Source organism: Hypoxylon trugodes (genome assembly GCF_022578975.1).
Source record: "Hypoxylon trugodes strain CBS 135444 unplaced genomic scaffold F4822scaffold_10, whole genome shotgun sequence".
In the NCBI taxonomy this organism is placed as follows: domain Eukaryota; kingdom Fungi; phylum Ascomycota; class Sordariomycetes; order Xylariales; family Hypoxylaceae; genus Hypoxylon; species Hypoxylon trugodes.
The window spans coordinates 538,913-561,372 of NW_026250025.1; the positions used below are offsets into that span (position 1 = coordinate 538,913).

At 46.4% G+C, this 22,460-nt stretch overlaps 5 protein-coding genes across 5 annotated transcripts; 2 read left to right on the forward strand and 3 right to left on the reverse strand.

Annotated features, from left to right (window-relative positions):
- Window positions 1–2: 2 nt before the first annotated feature.
- F4822DRAFT_440073 (heterokaryon incompatibility protein-domain-containing protein) lies at window positions 3–2,367 on the reverse strand (the record flags this gene model as incomplete). The annotated part of the gene is made up of 2 exons (XM_051462709.1): window positions 1,413–2,367; window positions 3–1,358 (listed from the first exon to the last, which is right to left on the reverse strand). Exons 1-2 carry the CDS (start codon window positions 2,067–2,069, stop codon window positions 3–5), a joined length of 2,013 nt encoding a protein of 670 aa, XP_051309621.1. The 5' UTR covers window positions 2,070–2,367.
- Window positions 2,368–3,712: 1,345 nt separating this feature from the next.
- Window positions 3,713–13,257, forward strand: F4822DRAFT_438664 (uncharacterized protein; the record flags this gene model as incomplete). Its single annotated transcript, XM_051462543.1, has 17 exons — window positions 3,713–4,038; window positions 4,098–5,430; window positions 5,476–6,180; window positions 6,223–6,246; window positions 6,286–6,508; window positions 6,542–6,792; window positions 6,826–7,069; window positions 7,106–7,607; window positions 7,644–7,797; window positions 7,831–7,836; window positions 7,876–8,069; window positions 8,103–8,189; window positions 8,223–8,277; window positions 8,314–9,907; window positions 9,979–11,805; window positions 11,917–12,686; window positions 12,748–13,257. 17 exons carry the CDS (start codon window positions 3,713–3,715, stop codon window positions 13,255–13,257), a joined length of 8,805 nt encoding a protein of 2,934 aa, XP_051309622.1.
- Window positions 13,258–15,213: 1,956 nt separating this feature from the next.
- On the forward strand, window positions 15,214–18,135 carry F4822DRAFT_440079 (uncharacterized protein; the record flags this gene model as incomplete). The annotated part of the gene is made up of 1 exon (XM_051462710.1): window positions 15,214–18,135. The coding sequence occupies one exon, from the start codon at window positions 15,214–15,216 to the stop codon at window positions 18,133–18,135; it is 2,922 nt and encodes a 973-aa protein (XP_051309623.1).
- Window positions 18,136–18,222: 87 nt separating this feature from the next.
- F4822DRAFT_417834 (uncharacterized protein) lies at window positions 18,223–19,990 on the reverse strand. Its single transcript, XM_051459471.1, has one exon. It carries the CDS (start codon window positions 19,638–19,640, stop codon window positions 18,585–18,587), a length of 1,056 nt encoding a protein of 351 aa, XP_051309624.1. The 5' UTR covers window positions 19,641–19,990; the 3' UTR covers window positions 18,223–18,584.
- On the reverse strand, window positions 19,991–21,815 carry F4822DRAFT_417835 (Alpha/beta hydrolase fold-1). Its single transcript, XM_051459472.1, has 3 exons — window positions 21,173–21,815; window positions 20,725–21,108; window positions 19,991–20,675 (listed from the first exon to the last, which is right to left on the reverse strand). Exons 1-3 carry the CDS (start codon window positions 21,559–21,561, stop codon window positions 20,501–20,503), a joined length of 948 nt encoding a protein of 315 aa, XP_051309625.1. The 5' UTR covers window positions 21,562–21,815; the 3' UTR covers window positions 19,991–20,500.
- Between the last annotated feature and the right edge of the window lie 645 nt (window positions 21,816–22,460).

A 22,460-nucleotide genomic window follows, 5' to 3' on the forward strand; every position in this document is an offset into this window, starting at 1 on the left:
ATTTATACAAGTTTTACGAGTCGTTCACCTAGTGTACCTAATAGTCTCGCATATCCGCTATTAAGCCCCAGTGTCTTCCAAGATTCCCCATTTCGAATTTTAGATGCTTGAATCATCGCATCTAGTTTCGCATCGGTAGGATTGGGTTTACAATGAAATTCTTCAATTAGACAACGAGCTTCATTCCTCATCATCCCGTTGATGAAACAATCCCCAATGAGTTCAAAATACTCCGTCTGTTCTAGCGACTCTTCAAAGTGTTGCCCCCTTTTCTTACGATGCGAAGGTGGTTGCCAAGGACGAATTACCACCCCTAGGCTATAGCTTACAAAGATGCTCACTACATCGTTTAGCCGCGTTTCACGGGGAACGAGACAGAAATATCCGTGTTTGGTCATTGCGAAGCGGAAGCTGACGGGCGCCCCTGAAGCTTCTATAGAGTATTCCAAAATTGGCATGTTGTCCCGCGTTCGAGTTGGATCTTTCAACCATGCTATCCACGGCTCCCAATTATTATGAATATATTCGGAATGTACTATTTCCTGCGTATCGTTGTAGGATAATATCAACGTGAGTTTGTAGGCGTCCATGTGATTGTCACCGTTGATATACGTCTGCGCCGTGAGTTCCGCGATATGATCGAGGTCTTTTCCGAAGATCTCTAGCATCCCTTCAACATCAAAAGGGTCATCAAGAGGATCAGCTACATATATAATTTCATCACATATGAGGCACTTAATGTTCGCGTAGCTCTGGAGCAGTGCCTTTCGAGGATCGTTAAAGTTCTTCAACTCGTCTGGTAGATCTAACCATCTTCGATGACGCCTAGGAAGATTCTGTACACTCCCAGCTGCTCTTAAATCACCACAAGCAAAGGTAAACTTCGGACCACCCGCCATCCAACTCGGATGTTCAACAATCGTCTCACTGCCCCAATGAGTATCATTCGTAAGGTCTAAGGCCCACGAGGGCACCAGACTGTCCCTTGATTCACGTCGAGGCTTTCCCGCGCTTCTTATGAATTGAAGAATGCCGTTCTGGAGAAATTTCCGAGAAACATCGGCGTATAGTATCTGCCATGGTATTTTATAGTCGACCTGAAACCACGTACTGGCATCTTGAGCGATGTATTGAAGTGCATACAATTTGTCGCGTGGATCCGTGGCACCCAGTCTGTTGGTATAATTCAAGAAGGTAGCCAGAGACCAATGCGATTTGTTGGAGCCCCCATTCAGATCTTGGAGTAATCGTTTTCTTCGACGCTGAATATGTTGTATTGCGAGGATACTATTAAGCATTCGATTTAGGTCATCTGATATATAGTCGGGGTATAGTCCGATGTTTTTCGGTAATATCATCTATGCTAGTGAGAAAATGTTGTCCCAGTCAACTTCTCGCTTGCCGCATATAACTTGAGTCTGGGCACAAAGAGACGCTTCTTGTTGAACCCAAACACGAGTAAACCACGGCCGGTTGATGAACCTAACCAAAGCAACCCCGAGGGTTCGGTGTTGGTTTGACTCGGTTCCCTCATTCGGTTCGAAGAAATAGGATTTCTCTTCTATTCCCCAGCCTGGTGTAGACATCTCTCTAATTTCCCCGGCCAATTTTGATATGTCTAGTCCCTCGGCGTAGGCCATAGCCATGGCGCTGTATTCATCCGGGTTGCCAAGCCATATCAGGACTTTCCTCGCCTGTTGATATATATCATGCATAAAAGAAACCTGAAGCGCCCGCTCCTCTATATCAGATTGATTGATACAGATAGCATCAATCCAAACAATCCTAGGTTTATCTAAGAACCTCAAGTCCTGTAGCATGTCGAATGCATTCCTTTGGATTTGAATGTTAAAATTATTGCAATGTAGAGCGCAGGGATTTGCTGGCGAGCCCCATGTGTAGCTGGTGGCTTCATACGCCCCGCTAGCTTTTTCGATGGTCGTGGAGACGAGCTCGGCGTAAAGCGGCTCGCCAGGTTTGTCAGGGTAGAGATGAAGCAAGCGAATCGGGTTTTCCCCACTAAGTGTTTGGTATAATAGGGGTGCGATTTGTGCATTCCACGTATCCATTATTTAGGTACGTAATGGACGAGTTCGAGGTACAGCCCTTGAAAGCCCTTGGAATCAGGGGCGGTGGGGCGTACTCGTGGATATGATGGATCTCATTTTAAGAAACTCCGAGCCGTGGGGTCGCCTAACCAAATCCTTCCGACGATGATTTGGGGGCTGTCGATCCCGCTGAATACTACGTTATGTGCCCAACTAAAGATACATCGGTACCCAGTCGTACCCGACGTTATGTATTTTACTTGGCAGGCTGGACATCTGGACATTTGTTGTAGAATTAGTCAGTATGAGCGGTCGAGGCAGACGCAGAGAGCAAGTCACCGCAGCAAACCGAGGCCAAATCCCTAAGATCTATGGAGCATATGTATTGTGTTGTGTTTATTGCGTTTACATCTCCCTGAGCTTCTATCTTCGGTTCATTCGTTTCTCTCTGCAAAACCCCGTTCAACCATAAGTACTATTGTGCTTACCTCATTACTGGCTGGCTCGAGATTTACTTCGTATTCTTGGGTATAGGTTTTCTTCTATTCCGTTATTTTGTGGCAATGTTCTCAACACCACTAATAACGGGTCACATTTCATTCGGCTACGCAACATGCTTCCGTCTGTCTTGGGTCAAAACATGAATGAAATGCGTTGTGGCGTAGGTTGTACACCGGCAAAGGATTCACAATCAGATTTGTATGTGTACATCCATACAATCGGACAATAAAGGGGAAATACGTAGGGACGGACGGGTAATAATGGGGATACTTGCATAAAGCAACTAACTTAAAATGGGTACATACCCCTATTGATGTACGTGCTAATGCCCCGTCTTGCATCGAGTGTGCTTGCCTTCAATATTGTAGATAGGGTTTGTCGATACCTAGGTACATATGTGTACATGTCCATGTACATAAGACCTCTGCCTCCTGCCCCCACCCCCACCAAAGTAACCAACCAAGGTTAACAGGGATATCCCACTGCAGGACCCGAATGACCCCTAGCTTCTCCAGGATGCATGCAAGTAATAAACCTTCAACCAACGCGTAGCTGACTCAAAGCGAATTACAAGTTGAATTTAATATCAACAACAAACGCCATGAATTACCCAGCCTCTTACAAAACTTGGTCATTATTTTCTATCATTTTTATTTTTTCTTATTCCCAACGTTTCAATATCAAGTATGAATAGACAACTCATAACCCTTATCCTAATTAGTTCAGTCGACTCAGATGACGCCACCTTTGCAACGAATATCATAGGCAATGAAATGGGTGACAACTCAGACGTCGGGAGGCAGGTTGCTTTCAATCCCGTTTGCTTCGCTTCTCTTTCCTTTGCCTTGAACAATTGAAAATTAATCAATATTATAGTCAATACGCGTATGGCTGTCGAATATAATTTCAAACCCCTCGAATTGATGTTTGTCTGCCAAGGTTGCCTGTAGTTGCCTAAGAAATAGGAAATATGATTGGTTTGGTAGCAACGGGTACCATGGATGGCAACGCCAACAAGAGTCAAATTTCCTTTCCTTACCTTGGAGGTGCACAATGTAAACCCCATTTTTCACCAAGTAGTTACTATAGCATACAACCTGCACTGATTCATCCATATTCACTCAATCAACACCCATAGGATCCTTTGTACCACCGCGTTCGATATGGATCTCCTTCAATCGGTATTCAACCACCTAGTGCTGCCTCCCAAAGTACCGGGGAGCCAAGATTCTGACATTGAATCCATATCACGCGACGTGCTGATGCGCATGATCCGCACCTGCAAATCTATGGGTTCCATTGTCGATTCGCCTTGGCTAGAAGCATTCCAATCACTTCAGGCTTCAATGGAAACCTGTCTTGCGCTCCACTTGGGCCGCCTGGAGGTGTCAACATTGCGTCGCCATCTGCGCAATCTCGAATCGGACCACATCTTGATTTTACATGTCGTGGAGCAGAATTCCGCCTTGCTCATCCATCGCGAGACCTGGTTAGTATCTAATTTACAATTCCCTCAAAATGTAGTCCTCTTCTTACTAGTGGGATTAGCGATGATGAAGACCGTGTCGTCTTCGAAGCGTTTGAGACGTCAGCCCCCTCGGAACGGGTTCTTGCGGCAGGTCATGCCTTGCAATGGGATTTCCCCGGTCGTTGCGCCCAGATTCCATTCGCTAAATTCATTGATGAGCCGTTTCAAGAGTGTCTGTCTGCTTTTCTTGAACAGGCTAGCATGGAGTCGATATATAGTCTTCAAGCTGCTGCACGAAAAGCTTCTATTTCCGTTACCGAGGTTAGAGATACCACTGACCCGGCGCTGATCACCCAGATGCTTATGCCTCTTCTCGAGGCCAACGGTAGTCATTTTCAACCACCCGTGCTTCGAAAGAAAGTAAGAGATGAAGTCAACATACGGAGTGCGGACTTGCCCTGGCGCCGGCTCCCGTTTTGGCTCGTTTTACGCGTCGCAGCGCAGCGTCAGCTCTGCCAAACGCTCGGAAACGAACAAGGTCGAATAGGTTACAAGGTTCTCATATGCCTCTTGCTATCTGAGCTGTTACGGGAATCTACAGGGAAACTGGGTCCGGATCAAGTCATTACCCTCCGAGCCAAGCTATGCCGCCGCATGGCCAAGTTAGAGATGGACAGAACAATGGTCCAGCAGATCCAACCCAACGTATATACGTCCTTATTCGACCAAATCTGCCCTAGAATCGAGACGATCATCCGAGAGGCGACAACACAACTTGAGACAGCATGGGAATACTACAAGCAGTCAACAATCCGCCGCATCCCAAGGCTCCCCTTCCGTGCACCTGATGCTTCGCTCCAACTTACCCTTCCGAACAGTAGCGGGTACCTCGACCGCTTACTACGTAATCCCGCACCCCGACCAAGCGGAATATCTTCTCTTGACCTTCCCCAGCCGCTTGATGGGGCTATTCAAAGGGCCCAAGACTTTACAGATGCTATATTTCGGCTTAACGTGGTAGAAGAAGGAATATTTCGCGACGAACAACTTCATCAGCGCAGCCCGTGTGGTGGCGATAAGAATCGCTGCATCGAGCTTGCCGAGCAAATCGACGAAGTCTTTACGAGTGTTGGTCCAAAATATGACTCGGATCCTGAGCAGATGAGCACTATGATCCTCGGCTTATTTAGTGTATGGATCCGTCTCGACGAATGTGCTATTCACCTATGCCCTCTGCTCAACGATTATCGCCCTGCTTTCAGCCCCGAGCTCCTCAACGTCCTCCAAATACCTACCATGTCCGACATGAGTCGCCTCCGAGACATTCAAAGATATCTATCACAACGTCATTCCAAATGCAAGTACGGTACTATCTTCGACGAGCTTGGCAAGAACTGTCTGGCTTCGCATTATGTTTCTCAGTCGAATAAGTTGAAGTCGTTGGGCTCCCAGATTTAGACAGCATCTAATCACGCTCGCGATGAAAAGGAGTCAGAATGGAGAAAGATCTCCGAAGAATACGACGACCACACGACAGGAATTTCGGACAAAATTTGTTGCTGTTCTTGGAGCAACGGCGAGCGTGACGTGCGTGGGTGTACGAAGTGTTGGCACTGGCGCGTTCGAAACCGCTTACAGATTCAAGCACATGAAGCGTTTCTCCCTGACAGCAATCCTGCCAGGGATGTCTTGTTATTTGAGCTCGCGATCCCCAACTACATTTCTGCGTATCGAGACGCTACTTGGCGGATACTGACCTTGGCACATCCAAGTCGAGTCACCGTATCGTCTCCCCCCAAGATTAAATTGACAGACTGCCTACCCCTCAAGCCCTTTATGACCGCTAAGGTGTATAGAATCTCGTTAGCCTCAAGTGTTAAATGCTTCAGCCAGACTCACTACAGATATCATTCAGGAAAGATCCCGCTGTCTCGTGTACTGCTACCTCTTGCGGCAGATTTTCAATTGTACGACCATGCTTCGGGATCCTGGGTTGAAGATTTAAGCATGCCCCTTACCTTTCAACATATCTGTGGAGTCTATGTCCCCCGTGGCCTCCGTACTACGGTCCTGCCACCCATACAGCACCCTCCCACTACTGTCAACGGACCAACATCCTATGAGGTACAGGCTAATCAGAATGAATGCCCATCTCATATGTCTGTACATGAATTCTCGGCATATCAAAAGTTACTTGCCGGCCAGGCCCGGCGCTGGCCCAACATCATGGTTGAGTTGGGCTCCTCAAACTTGAATTTTAATAATGAGGATACTGCGCGATTATTATGCCAACTTTCAGTCCAGGCCGGCCCTTCGCTCGGCGGCGAGGTTTTACGGACAGTTCATGTTATTTTCCGGGAACCGGCTTTCGTCGCGCGCTTGACTGAAACTCTCGACACGCGCATGCGCAGCATACAAGCAAACTGGCGGGAAGCCCATTCCATGGAAGTGCTCATCACGATTACCTTGCGATTATTTTATCTTACCTCAGGTAATTCACGCACCCATGCTAAGCGCTTGCTAGAGAGTGCAAGAAATGCTACGTTAGACTGGACAACTCGCCTCCGCAAAGAGCTCCGCACTGCCACCGATGCAGATGTGGCGCAACGGTTAGCACTATACGGCTTCTGTGCCGCTTTGTTATGTCGGAGAACGTTTGCAACACATGCGGAGTTCAAGCAGGCCCTAGATGGCGAAGACCTCGCCGCTTGGGTTGGGGCCTCCATAGCACTACAAGAAAATTTGGTAGTGGATCTTGGCAAGCTACCTCAGCATGTCAGGGGCATGCTTCTTCGTGATACCAAACAGGCGTATCACCTTCAACCTCTTCTAGAAAGCGCCGTGAAATCCCATCCAAATAGCATCGGGGATGGAATTTTTAGGAGTTGGTCCGATAATGTAGACGGCGCAACGATGGCCTTCTCTTTGTGGAACGTTCTTCCTCCACCTCACGACCGTTGGATTGTCGCCCAGATGTCAGAGTGCCGAAAGGCATTTCGCGCGCCCCAAACAATACATTACAACATCGTGGAGGGCCATCTGCTAATCAATGGTAAGCCCCGTGGGAAACTACCTACCGACATTCGAGATAGTTCTGCAGTCAAGGAGATGTTTGGGAACCAGCATCTCCTAACGTTCCCTTCGTCTTTATGGGGTATGAGCCACCAGCTTTCACATCGCATACATAAGCAAGAAGTGCACTTTGGCATGCGTGACGGGCAAGTCATCATCCGTACTATAAACAGAGACAATCATGTGATTGAGTTCATACCCCGTCACGTTTTCATCAGTCCAGACACTTTTGACTTGCCAGCGGAACTGAGAGATGGATGTACGCACTGGCTGAACTTTAGCACGAAGTGTCTTGAGATTCGCCGAGCGCCGGTAATCTGGGTCAAGCGAGCGGGAGATTGGGAAGTAAATGTCCCATGGCGTAGAGCTTCCCGTAGGAATGTTGATCTTGTTGATCCACAATCAGACGTATTCGGCCAAGTGGCAAAAATATTGCAGCATTTCGAGCGACCGGAGAAATTGACAGTTTACCAACCTAGGGGAAATTTGTCGGTGGAACTGCGACACATGGAATTGTCGTTCTGTGTGAATCGTGCTGGCCTTCTCCAATGTAGAGAGCTCAACGCAGAGATTGACATCGATCAGGATGCGGGAACATGGTATGGCCTCGATAGCAAAGTCGTTCTGCGAGATATTATCTCTCGGGAACGTAGCATTATTGTGCCGCTTGGAGAGCCTCAATATTTCCGACGGGGTATGCATGTTGCTGTGCGTACGAAAAGCTCTCATGAGTACGGCAAGTATAAGGTCGACAACATCCTAGGCCGATTATCTTGCGCCCCTGAGCGTCGTCTTCTATACACAAAAGCCATCTACCATGCCCTTACGTCTTTTCCCCTTCCTGACACATTAACGGGACGTACCGGCACGGAAGAAGCATTCGATATCCTCCGTTCCGGAGCTGCTCAACCATGGATCCCGCTAAACGATATTCCGTATCATATTTTGGGAATGTTAGGAGGACTTGCTCCCAACAGACAGTACTATCCGGCGAAACTTAAACGCTTCCAGAGCGTGACATGGGATGAAAACCTAACCATCACCATTCAACATGATGGTTACACGTCTCTTGTTCAAAATATCCTCACGAAATCTAACCGGTTAAGCAATTTCGCCAACGAGGATACAAAAAGCTTTGAATTTGAGGAGGTCACACATCTCCGCCACCGCGGCGAGCTGCAACGACGTGTATATGAGCGCCTAACTGCAAACACGGGCATGCAGGCTGTACCGGATATGGCTTATCAGTCTCGCGATCGTAGAACATCATCCAAAGCTACCCGCGTATACGAAGTCGTTCGCCTCCTTGTGACAGGCTGCTCCTCTCTGAAACTGGAGACTACGGTCGAATCCTTTCTTGAATCTCACGAGGTTATCGGCGGATTCTGCGATGAGCCTAGCTCGCTCTATAACCGGGAACCGCTGATAAGCCAAATTGAAGACCCTATCAATGAAAAATGGGGAAGTCTCGTTCAGCTGTGCCGATATGCGGACCATATCACGCCGTTATTCTTTCGGCTTGGACTACTAGCCTTCCGTCCTAACCCGGATATGGACACGATCCGTTCGCTCGTCGCCTTCTCGGTGCTGAAGGGGCTTAAAACCCTGTCGCCACCTCTATATAGTGGTTTCATGGACTTTAAAACACGCGGACGGCCCCCGGTTGAACTTCTATGCGCACTGGTAGCCCCATCTTACAGGGACTTTGAGCCCAAGTTGCGTCGTGGGCGCGAGCTGAAAGATCAATACGGGCATAGCAGTCGACAACATCAGGCCCTATGTGAAAAAGAGAATCAGGAATTTGCCTCTCATGTTCTTGGGCAATGGCCCGTTCCAGCCGACGAGTTGTCTTTTGACGCTTTACACATAGGGATCCTCGATATTTCCCTAGCGCTGGAGAAAATACGCCCTGAATGGGAACGCAGGCGTAAGAATGGCGAACTAGAGACTTATGCTAATAAAGTACAAACGGTTCTTCATTCACATAGGGGCACTCAGAATGCATCTGCCTTGTGGAAGTGGACAAATGCGGAACCTTTGTTCACGAAACCCAAACACCTCGAAGCCTCCCAAACCACAGCCGGGGATGTTCTAATGAAGGTCGGCCCACGACTCGAATCCCTAATGCCGAACATCTCGTTCAATGTTGGGGATGTGGCTAAGGACCGTGTGACTGAACCAGTACAGGCGAGCCATACAAGCGAAACTACGCAATTAAGAAACATTTTAAACAAGTTCGCGACGTCTAAGACATTGAGGCGCCAACAGTATGCAAGCTATCTCCTTCAGAGCCTGGCTGTCTTCGGGGTGGCTGAGCTATCGAATACGGATGGCTCGATGCCGTCCCTTGAAGAAGTTGATGACGCTAGAGATTCGGGTTATAGAATAGCGGGACGCTATTTCGAGGAAATCTCGTCAGCTCTCACGTCTGGAGACCATGGGTCTAAATGGCTGCGGCTAGGTGCCCTCTGGCCATTCGTGTCTCCCCTCGAGGTACTTGTCCTCCTCAGGACTTCGTCAACTTATCGATACGGGGCCGGAATGAAGGAGGCGTTGGTGCAGTACGGATTAGCGGTCACATGCCTACAGCGCTTAGAGCGGATCCGACATGCCTTGCTCCGGAGGGATAACCGGGTACTTCGCGAGGAATTGCGAAACTCCGGCCATGAAAATTGGTCACCAGTGCAACAGCCTGACTGGCTATTACTGGAAGTCGATGGCAATTTCCTCATACGAACCGAGCAGGTAGATGTCGCACGAGCCATGATTGCACCGTCATCAGGTCAGAATAGCGTACTCCAGATGAATATGGGTAAAGGTAAGTGTTCCATCCCATATCACAAGCAAAATATACCCACTCGTGAATTTATACTCACTTTTTCTTCGTAGGCAAGACATCTTGCATTGTCCCTATGGCAATATGTGTTTTAGCCGACGGTCAAGATCTCGTGCGGTTGGTTGTACCCAAAGCACTACTTATGCAGACAGCACAGATGACGCAGTCACGTTTGGGGGGGCTTGTCGGACGTGAGGTCTTCCACGTCCCTTTCTCGCGAAAGACAAGATCTACAAGCAATATGCTGGAGTTATATGCACAGATTCACAGGGAAGCGCGCAGTCGCAGAGGCCTTATCCTCACCAGCTACGAGCACGTCCTCTTCTTCAAGCTTGGCGGTTGGCAACACCTCGCGGATGGAAAAATCGAGGCGGCGAAAACCATGACAAACTTTCAACGTTGGCTAGATGACCATTGTCGCGATATTCTAGACGAATGTGACTTTACGTTAGCGGTAAAGACACAACTCAATTATCCCAGTGGACCAGAGATGGCTGTTGACGGATATCCTTTCCGATGGCAAGTAGCCGAGGAATTGCTGGCCTTGGTGGCCCACCTAGTTCCAGAATTACGAAAGAAATTCTCTGTTGGCATCGAGGTGTTAGAGCGCCCAGGGTCATATCCAATTGTACATCTGCTCAATAGTGATGTGGAGGAGGCTGTCCATAATCACATCCTAGACAGCATCTGCAATGGGCGGACAAGCTTCCTTCGTCCCGCGGATTCGAGCTTCCCGCGCCAACAGGACAATATACGGCACATTCTCTCCGCCAAGGAGTTTGATGAACAGAAATTCGCAGAAGCGACGAATGCATTTGCTAACTCGCAGGTGGCGTCCAAGATACTCCTCCTGGTTAGAGGGTTATTGCTCAACCGCATCCTACTCCTTTGTTTGAATAAACGCTGGAATGTGCAATACGGGCTACACCCGAACCGCCACCCTGTAGCGGTACCCTTTGAAGCAAAGGGCACGCCGTCGGAGCAATCTGAGTTTGGTCATCCAGACGTTGCTATCTTATTTACCTGTTTGGCTTTTTACTATACCGGCCTTAATTTGAAGCAATTTAGCCAAGGAATTCAGCATGTGCTCCAGTCAGATGACCCAGCCGCGCAGTATGATATGTGGATATCCAGCTGCTCTAGCCTACCGGAGTCACTGCGACAGTGGAATGTCATCAATATCGAAGATGCGGGACAAATGGAAGAATTGTGCCGACACTTGCGTTTGAATTGTAACGTCATAAACCACTACCTCAACCATTTTGTTTTCCCAATCCATGCTAAGCAATTCGAAATTAAATTACAAGCTTCAGCGTGGGATCTACCTTTTTACTCGAAGGGACAACAACGTGGTGCAAGGACCACTGGTTTTAGCGGGACAAACGACAACCGTGCGATGCTACCCCTAACCATCCGGCAGGACGACCTCCCCAGCCTACAACAAACTAGCGCCGAGGTACTGTCGTATCTTCTACAACCACGCAACCGCAGCTATCAGATGACTGTAGATTCTACGGGTAAGCGGTTAGCCGAAGATGGCCTTCTACAATACTTACGGGACAACAACATCCGCGTACTCATAGATGCCGGGGCGTATATTCTTGAGATGGATAACGCAATGCTTGCGCGAGAATGGATGAAAATCGACCACGAAGCAAAGGCTGCTGTCTATTTCGGTAGCGATAATCGTGCCTGGGTACATTACCGGGGCGAAAAGAAGGAAGTTCCCCTCCTCGCTACTCCTTTTGCGGACGATTTAAACGAATGCCTCGTATACCTCGACGAGGCGCATACACGAGGTGTAGACCTTAAACTACCTATGGGCGCCCATGGTGCACTGACATTAGCTCTAAAGCAAACTAAAGACTTCACAATGCAAGGTACGCCTCATACTTCGACAGCTTTTCTATTCGATATTTTCTCTTAATGTTATGCTGGGGCCTAGCGGGTGCAAGGTTAGGCAAAGTTGATATTGCTAACCAATTCAACAGCGGCGATGCGTCTCCGTCAGTTGGGAACAACCCAGTCTCTAACTTTCTTCGCGCCCCCCGAAGTCGATCGAAGCATCCGAGATTTCTGTCGTCCGCCCCCAAACACACCAATAGACTCATCTCACGTTGTTTCGTGGCTTCTAGAGCAAACCTGCTGCGTCAATGAGGACCTGCAAAGTCTATATGTAGCGCAGGGTATCGATTTTTGCAGAAGAGCCGACGCAATATATCGGTATCCTAATTTCCTCGCCAGTACGAAGATTCGCGCCAAATTACTTGATGTACTCCAGCAGCCAGAACGGCAGACCTTAGAGCAGCTCTATGGCGGGGATTCAACAACATTTCGGACAGGCCCCATGGACAACTTGTCTGCACCTCAGCTCCAGTTATTCGTGAATCAGCTGAAGCTTCATGGTGGTGAGGCAGGTATTGTTCGAATGGGTGCCTTGGAAGAAGTCGAACAGGAGCGTGAAGTCCAAGTTCAGGTTGAGCAAGTACGCCAAGTTCAGAAGCCGACAAAATATGTAGCCCTTCCTTTCCCAGGGCTTCATCCTATCATATCGCAATTTGCAGTTACGGGGGTATTACCCCGTGCACCATCTACTCGAGAAGAGGCCGGGTTCGAGCACATGTTCACGTACATGGCGAGGACAACCGTTGGGAGACGGTTCGGCATACGCGGTACAGGCTCGAGGTTATTTGTTTCTACCGAGTTCGGGAGGACAATTAGGCACGGGAAAGACAATGCGAGCGACTCCGACAACTCTTTGGTAAGTGATTAGACGTCTTTTATTTTCAAACTCACGACGACTAACAGTAGTCACAAAATAGCGACCAGTAGAATGGATCTTGTGGAGCCCCTCAACCCAGACTGCACTGGTTATTATACCTGAGGAAGCCGAGTTATTAATCCCAAAACTTCGCCTTGCCACACTTCGGCCGCGTGTCTACCTAATCGCCTACGCAGCGCCAGTTACGAAAGCAATGCTCTGCTTCAACACGCTTAGGTACTACAGCTTACCTACATTACCACCTAGACATGAGTTTCCTGAGTGGTTCAGGTTCGAACTAGGTGTACTCGGCGGTCGGCTATACGTGGACTCAGCAGAGTGGGATTTACTAGCTCGACACTTACAGTCACCATCCAAGGAAAACGCAATATCACAATTTGCATCAGCGAACGGGATAATACCCATCTCTTTTGCAGATAATCCTACTTCGTTTCTCCTAGAGTGGCTAATGCTCCTCCGCAGAACGCAGGATGTTATACAAACGCCTATGGGCTATATCTGTACAGGTCGCACGCTCAGAGAAGACCACCCCTTCCGTGAATCTTCATAAGGACATCTGATCCCGAATGTCAATTTCCACCATTGGTATTGTCATATGTAAGGAGAAGCTTAATCGCAGCTCTGTTACCTTCCAAAAGTTGTATATAGCTTTTGATGAGGGATGAACTTCTTTCAATAGGTAGTGAAAAAAAGAAAATTTAACTATTCCATAGCCATGTGGTAGTTCGTCGCGTATGTTCCCTAGAGTTGCATATTCATTCAATACTGGTTGCTGTAGACCCTATAACGCAGCCTTACATGTCCTCTATTATTGATCGCTACTTAGGTAGAGACGAAATAAAAAGATCATAGGCGGTGACAGATAGCCCCTTATATCTTAGGACGATAGCAAGGGTTGTCTATAGTCACCGAGGACCAGATTGCGTATGTCAGTAGTCGAGCTGTATGAAGCGATACATCTTGGGAAGTATCGGTAGAGCCCCTTATCGCCGATACAAGGACAAAGGAGCTCATGGAACAAAGAGGCTACTTGTGTATGTATACGATAGTTCCCGTAGTAGATACCTGCGATCTCTTCGCGCAACAACAGAGTTGTTAACCCCCCATATGGTTGGTCTCATGACAGCGTACGCATATAACCTCCATTGCGTATGCTGGTAGAACATATTACTTCCTTCAACGTCTCAATGCCAATATAAACTAACAACTTAGCTGTACGGAGCTCTTTATTGCGGATCTATATCTCGTGCGAGCTTATCGAGCCTTGCCATAAAAGCCCGACTTATTTGAGTATCTTCGGATGAGGACATAAACATATTGTTACAATCACTCCAAGTTATATTCAGATAACTTTGGATATCTATACCAGCCGGTCCCAAGCCCTTTATGTGATTACACCCTTATGATCTTGCGTCATAACCCCCCTAATAGCTAAGTTGAAACATAACTACCTATACTCAACCCAACTCCCGACCTACAATGGTAAAGCATAAACTCCTTTATATATAGTCTATAAATACGTGGGTATGGTGCCACCACAACAAAGACAATGTGATCACATGATACCCCTCGACGTTACCTACTAACCCAGTCCTGACTTAATTCCCTCCGAAACTTATAGTGGAAATAGGGGCATCTATACCCTAATATAAATATCAACGCCTTGTGTTCCCGGCCCAGATCAAACGATATAATAACCCATCCTATCCGGTTACTTAATACTAGACTAGCCTGTCACTTAAACAAAAGTAAAAACCACACAAAAAACCAATTATCGCTTAAAATGCATTAATATACGCTTTTAAAGCCTAATGTGATGTTACCAAACTCTAACCTATCTATCCTCGTGTGTGCGATAGGGGCCCTTTACGGCGATGAGGGCGTCTTCCCGATACTTCCCATGATGTACCGCTTCGTACAACTAAACTACTGACACTACTGACATCCTCCCTCGCGGTCAGGTTAATTATTAGAGATGCAAATTCTGATGGGTCGCCTACTCTCTTGTGTAGTTCTCTTCTATATATAACCAAAGCTTGACGAAGGCGAAGGTAGTCATAGTCAGGCTCTACTTTAACCTGAGCTTGACATCGTCTCGGCTTAGATAATTAATAAAATTTGATTCTCTAGGTTGCCTTGATTATCAACTAGAGTTAGGTATTCTTTTATTTTAAACACTTACATAGTTTATAAGCGTCTATAACATTATAGCTTTTAAGTTTAATTTATATAAAATTTGTTTTAATTCTTTAACACATCGTTAAATAAAGGTTTAGTAGAAAACAATCCCTTTATGTTAAAAAAAAAAAAAGAAATCGTTTACTATATATCAACTTAATCTTTATTAATTAATTCAACTTATTAAGTATTTTTAAATATTTAAACACGGAAATACCTAGGTATCTTCAAGGTTCTATTCCTATATCTAATATCAACTATATTCCGTAAATAGAAATTATACCAGAAAACTTTCAGGTTATATCGTAAATAACACAACTTATACATCATGGCTTCCCCAACTAGTTTGGAAACTGCTGTTATACAGCTAAAGCATCCAGATGGCACAGAAAATTCAATGCTCCTAGCTCATGCTATTCCGGAAGAACGGCGCAATTTCAATCGGCTAGTCATTGACTGTAGCTACAAGCGGTTTCGAGAACAACTCTCCAAACGATGCAACGTATCCCCAGAAATGTCTCTCGTAGTTACAGCTACGGGCGCCGAACTCAATGATGAAGATGCCTTTCATATGTATCTGAATGAGGTGGTAATAAGTCTACCTCAAGTAGCTGGGCATAAAGGCCCCCTTTGTTTATACCTAGATGTCACGCGCAAGAGAAGACACTCATCGGATCCACCTGATTCGCCTTCGCAAGGTACAGAAGGCAGTGTCTCTAAAAAGAAACGAGTCAATACGCCTCTACCGTCTAAAAGCCCCGTAGAAGAAGAGGAAATCGAAAGCGGGGAAGACGAAAGCGAATATGAAGACGGAGGCGAGCCCACTGAGGACCTCCGACCCCTACCATACTTTGAAGAGGATGATATTATGACTGACGATGGTAGGCAGACAGACGATGGCGACAGAGAGTCAGATGATGATGACTTTGTCCAGCAAGCCCGTCAAAATATTGACGATGACGTTTGGAAAAGGGTTTGTACCTTCTTCCAATGTCACTCCAAAGTTTCATCTCTCCAACTTCCTGGTCTTCGGCTCCCTTTGCAGCCTTACCAACTACACGGAGTTTGGTTCGCTCTTTCAAGGTGCCTCGATAACATTTTCTCCGCTATTATAGCGGATGACGTGGGCCTCGGGAAGACAGCAATGGCGCTGGCCGTCATGCTGCTGCACCACCAGATCCAAATGGCCTGGGCTGAGGTTGAGGCCGATCGTGATTCCCATTTACCGCAGGGAGCACAGGCAGCCGATAGCGTCTGCCCTGGGCAAAAATCATTCCGATTTGGTTTCCAGTGCCCCTGTGTGGAGAGGAGCGACACGTTTCGCATTTCACAACGGTTGGCGGCTCTCCCTATTATCGTCGTAGCCCCTCCAAATCTTCTTAATCAATGGGTGCGCGAGGTAGGAAAATGGATGGATTTCAGTACTCAGACCCGTCCCATTAATAATATGGAGTTTAAAATTTTACACTCCCAAGTATCTGCTGGATTAGGGGGGTACACGAACGTATCTGCTTTTACTTCGGACATGTACGACTTGATCAAACCCACACAACTCCTATGTACCGAAAATTGTCGGACCGAGGGAGGATGGGGCCCTCCTGTAGGGACGCCAAGCGAGGATTTATTGTCAAAATATGTTACGCTTATCGCTCCTAAAGGCTTTCAACCCCTTTACAAAGGGTACGCTGCCTATGACACTAATTTAGTAGCCAGCATAGTTTTCATGGACGAGGTCCATTCATACAAAGGATCGAAAGAAAACCCTCATGGGGCTTTCAAAGCTCTCAGATCGATGGCTAAGGATTCGCTATGTCCTACGCTCGCGGTAGGTCTATCCGCCTCTATGTTGGGGAGCGGACCAAAGAACTGGCGACCGTTTGCCAGCCACCTGTTGCAAGTTGCCGATTCCCGAGGGTTGAAGCCAAACGTACCACATCTTAGCAGTGTAAAGGATGTAGATTCTTGGATCAGAGATTACGACTACATCATCAAGAACAGTAATTCGAGCAAAGCTAGATCCAGGGAGTACGCGATCGAAAGGTTAGACGCATTACGACCGATTTTGGAAGCGTTCATACCCCGCGTGGTGCTCTGTCGCCTGAGAGGAGACAAATTTCGCGGTAAATCCATCTCCGACAGCGGTCGCACGCCCGTAACGAAGGTTTACCTCGATACACTGGAGTCAAGCAATGCTCACAAGGGGCTGCGCGAGTTAAGTACAAGAATTCGAACGTGGATAGACGAGATATACGACCTAGAAATGGAGAATTGGGAGAAGACTAATAAGCTGGGTAACGCGCCCGATAGAGACGAAACTCAACGCAATTTATTAAATAAAGCCTTCCCTCAGGGGGATCGGTCTACAGAAGAATACAATATCATGAAATGGTCGTCGACCTTTCCTTACATTTCGGTCCTGTATCTTACAGGTAATATCTCACAATCAGATTGCACTGCTAAAGAGTGCCTTCATGTTTCTCGACAAATAACTTCATACCTCCACGGACAACGACGCAATCAATTGTCCGACGCCCAGGTTAGCGAGCGAATTCTACAAGAGTTGCAACAATCTCCCTTTTGGCGGTATAGACGCTTGTTAAAGGATTATTCCCCCAAGTTCCAAAGGATCACGAACTATGTACGGCAACTTCTTGCTGTGCGGGAACATGGCGCGTACTCGGCTGAGATCGCGCACGACTTTAAAGCATTGGGCCAAGGACCACCAGACGACAGCGGCGTCCGACATATGCTACTATTTAGCGAGTACCCTATCTCAAGTTTCCTAACATTCATGCTCTTATTCGACGAATTTGGTATGGATGGGATCGAATGGCTATACATGCATGGCGGTACCAATATGAACCATAAGACAATCATGATACGGGATATTCAAGAAAACGTCGAAAAGGGTGGCAAGATGAAGATTTTGACCACTACTTGCGGCTTAATGGGGACGGGCCTTGAAATGCAGCGAGCTAACTATGCTGTCCTCACCGAAGCACCAAGTAAACCAGAGTATCGACAACAAGTGATAGGGCGGGTTGACCGGCAGGGACAGACACAAGAGCTCAATTTGATTCAACTCTTAGACAAGAGGAACCTGGCGGAAATGGCTGCCTACAAACGAGGCTTGGATCAAGCAGAACTCGCCAAGGAAGGATTCATTACCAACGATATAAATTTCGACGATTTTATCGGCAATGGCGAAACTACAATCGATGAAGAGGAGGTAGAACGCCTTCAACAGTAAAAATAACAAAAGCATCGTTCGTAGAAAACTATTCGTAGGAGTTTGAGATTGTGTATAATATATATAACATATATTGTAAAAATAACTGTAGCTGTAAATATATACCCAGATACTCTATATGCCTAAGAAGAGCAACGTGGCTTTCAGAAAACTCGCGCTTTCATGATATTAATGGATTCATTAATTGTAAGACGACCCCTTTTCTATATAGACTTTGATAGATGATTTGAATCTTACGGTAAAATTTGTTCTGGCTGATGTCTTGGACTTAGAGTACGCATCTGTGATTAACCGTTGAATATGACAAAGCTGATAAAGCTATGGAGACTCAACTATCTAAGTACATAAGGTAGTATTCACATACGAGTTCAAGTTCGACTCTAGAGACCTAGGTACATACAATTCCTTCCTAGTACTGGATAACGTGCGCTACATGCTCGTGGTTTCTCCTATAGATGCTCTGCAGTAACCTCCCTACAGATCTGGAAGATACTGCCGATCTCTTCAGGAGGTGTCCGGCCTAAGCCGCATTCCGTTGCTATGCCGAAGGGGAATTGGACGGTAGCCTGTGCAGTTTCGATTCGTTTCTTCGTCCCAGCCTCATCATTAGCATGCACTACACCGAGATATATGTAAGGAGGTTTCGAGCCGGAGTCATCGAGCTTAAGACCTGCCAAAGGCAAGAAGTAATCGGGATCTGTTCGCTCTTTCGGTACTGGTAAGTGAATCCACTCAGTTCGCGACCCTAGGGTCTCATGGGCGAGCAGGGCATTAGCGAACTTGACCAAGAGCGATGTATCTTGGGGTTCGACAAAATGCTTGTGCCAGAGATCGCCGTAACAGAGATGGAAAGCAATTTTGATGTCTTTGGGGATCCGCTCAGATAGTCGTACCACGCGGTCTACGAGACCCTGTAGCACACCTCCGGGCGATGAAAAATAGGCTTGATGCCGCGCATCAAGAGGGCGCCCATGGTCGAGTTCAAGCGCCGTCATCTCGAAACACAAGTCCCATTGAATCACCACATCATGATGAGGAATTTCCGCAGCAATACACTCGATCGTTTCCGCGAACCGTTTTTCATATAACGGTTCAATCGCATTTATCAGCTCTGGTTTTATATGGCCAATCAAGACGCTATATGGTGAAGGCAGACCGATCTGGAATCGAACATCCGGCGGGATAACATTCTGTTGGCGAAGTCGCTTGAACTCGGCGTAGGACAACAACGCCACCTCGTCATAGGCGGTAGGTTTAATATCCCCGAGCGTAAAGGTTGGTAGTTCAGACCCAGTTTCTGGCAACGGTATCCCTCCTAATTCGTTTCGCCGAGCTACCCGAGGGAAGCGTTCTAATTGCCATCCAATGTAATTCCATCGCTCACCGGTTTCGCCATCCGGTATAGCTTGCAACCGGCCAGGGAGCTCGGTGGCCAGTCGTACAAAGACCTCCTGGGCTGAGGCCCCGGGGACACTGCCGACCATAAGCACTCCGGTAGGCTTCATGGTGACTTGTTAGTTGGAAATGAAAATGACAAAGTAGAAGGCGGAGTTCCCTCCTATCCCTTACTTAGGCGTACGCGCACGCGCCCCGCTCTACCAAAGTGGTAGAGATTATTCAACACGCCATGTTCAGGGATGATTAGCAAGGGATGTTATATCTTATCTTATATCCGAAATTAGAGCCCGAAAAGTCCGCACGATGAACGGCGTGATGAAGAAACTATGCAAGCTCATCTATAAGAATGGCATAGGCGTACAAATACTTTAATCCTTTTTAAATAGAAATATATACATATACATAACATAGATACCTATTATTGAGCGACGAACCGGAGTTTGTGAACGAAAAAAACCTTAGGTTGACCCATTTTGAGCGCCACCTGCGAGCGTCCAACTAATTTATCAACCCACCCTCCACCAGGACGCTGTTGTGTAACACCCACGACAGCAACACGTATTACCTAAATAAACGTTGCATCCAAACCAGCCTCTTGGCGATATGTGGATGAGGATCGCTGGACAACATAAATTTTGGACTTGAAAGGTAGGAGATCACGCCAATAGTAAAAGTAAGGGCGTAGAGCTGTTACCTCTGAAGAGTTAACAAGTGCCGAAAATAAACTATGCGCCTCAAGATGTCACTTTTCAGATATTTCAGTTCATAACTCGCTTTTTAAACTAATAAGTTTTTTCGCCCCCTTTCCTGATCGGTACTATATACGCCATGCATTCTACTACTGCATATTCCTCATGGACAGGTGAGATATTGTGTGATCATGCGCCGGGCTTGCCGCGTGAGCTAAAGAAAAAGTGATCCAGCAACCTCATACCAGTTAAATATCTAACTCGAAAAGCCTGGAGATCTATAGTGATTGATGAGAACCTTCAACCTTCCTAATGAGGTCTTCTAGTTGGTCGGCAACGAAAGATGGGTTGTCTTTTTGGATGAAGTGTCCAGTTTTCGGTGCAATGAGTGGCCCTTTAGCTCTATCCGAGTCAGTGAGCTTACAGAGTCCCTCATTGTACTTCTGCCACATACTACTCCATCTTAGCAAAAGGCTTAATTAAGAAGGGAGGGACCACTTACGGCTGAGTATACATCGCTGCCATGCCCAAAGGAACTTTCATCATCGCCCACTCTTCCTGAGAGAATGTTTCAAGTTCATGGCCCACGACGGTTATCCAGGGGCCTTTATTCGAAGTCTTCGACCCCTTAAGCTTCGGGAATGATGGCTCTGGAAGAATGTCCTTGATATCTCTTCGGTCGAAACCCTCGTTATTCTTTGCCGTGGCAGCAAAGATAGTTGTCATCTTGATGTAGGCGGCTTCATATACCTCTAAGGGGGTGTTGGGAGGAACCATAAGCTCTAAATTGAAGGACGAATCCATTGGGTTAGGCCAGATGCTGGCATAATCCGTGTTTCCTGGATTAGAATCAAGGAACAAGATCCCCTCAACAGTACCAGGATACCTAACGTGACAGAAAAAAATTAGTCAAAGAGACAGCAAATAAGAAGAGGCTAATCAGTGATTACCTGTCTGCATATCGTCGGGCGACATGCGCACCTATACTGTTATTTACAAAAATAAGGCGGGAGTTACGATCGGGGGACACAAGGTGAATCAAGTGGTGAAGATCATCAGTAACGTCATCCAACGTGTGGGCGTAGCCGGCATCCTTGTTTGGCCAACTTTCACGGGGATCTCTTGGGGAGCTGCCCTGGCCAAAGCGATCATACGTAAGTATCCATGGGTCAGGTGAAAAGGCCGACTTTTTGAGGATTTCAATGGTTGGTTGCCAGACGGTCTGTGGAAGGCCAAGACCATTAAGACAAACAATCAGAAGGCTGCTCATAGAATCTCCTGGGTAAAGCGAATACGCCATAAAGGCATTGGGCGCGGAAGGAAGAGTAACGGTGGGCATGGTGGAATGATTTGACTACCTAGGTACGTAAGATTTGTAAGAACTATAGTAGGAAGACATGAGAGTTATATATGTAGGATAAACTGTGACGAACCTGTACCTCAAAGAGGTATAGCCGTTGCTGGATTGATTAATCCGGGGTGTCTTGATTTGAAGATAATAGTATCAATAGTAGGTTAAGTGACTTGTCACGAACCAGGAATCCCGCGCCCGCTTCTAAAGGATGAATGAGGCCCAATACAACTAATAACGGTATAACCTCGGATATTTAGATATGTCGACCAGTGACACATCTAATATGAAGAATATATCTAACACATCCAATATATCCAATATAAAGAACATATCCAACACATCCAATATAAGAAAAAAAAAAGAGGAATAACTATATAATTATAAGACATTTCTTATATATTTGGTTACTTTTTTTATAATTCTTTAATTATTAATTTAAGATTATTCTTTGTTGGTAGGTACGTATGTAAATGGAAAACAATATAACAAGTAAAGCAAAGTAATGGGGGTGAGACGATGTGTATTAAGTTGTCTAAGGAAGGAAGTTCTATCTATATGAATAAACAAAGAAGGTAATTTACTTAAAGGAAATCCTGATAATTAAATAGATCACATATCTTTTACCTATACAACCATCACTCATTCTATTTTCTTTTTGTAATTAATTAATTACAAATTCATTATTAACCACACATTTTACCCATCCTTCCAATTACAAATCAATTTGGTTATCCTCCACTAGCCTCTTTATGGCCTTATTTAAGGATACCTTTATCATAACATCCACAAGATTATAGCTGTTATAAATCCATTAGATATTATCTATTTTTCAGTTTTTATATAATTATTTTAAAGTTATTAAATTAATCATTAATTTCTTTTTA

Coding starts and splice junctions, on each gene's coding strand:
- F4822DRAFT_417834 (XM_051459471.1), bottom strand. CDS start 19,640: ATGAAGCCTACCGGAGTGCTTATGGTCGGCAGTGTCCCCGGGGCCTCA.
- F4822DRAFT_417835 (XM_051459472.1), bottom strand. CDS start 21,561: ATGCCCACCGTTACTCTTCCTTCCGCGCCCAATGCCTTTATGGCGTAT. Junction 21,109..21,172: donor GCCCGACGATATGCAGACAG/GTAATCACTGAT, acceptor CTGTCACGTTAG/GTATCCTGGTACTGTTGAGG. Junction 20,676..20,724: donor GCAGCGATGTATACTCAGCC/GTAAGTGGTCCC, acceptor AAGATGGAGTAG/TATGTGGCAGAAGTACAATG.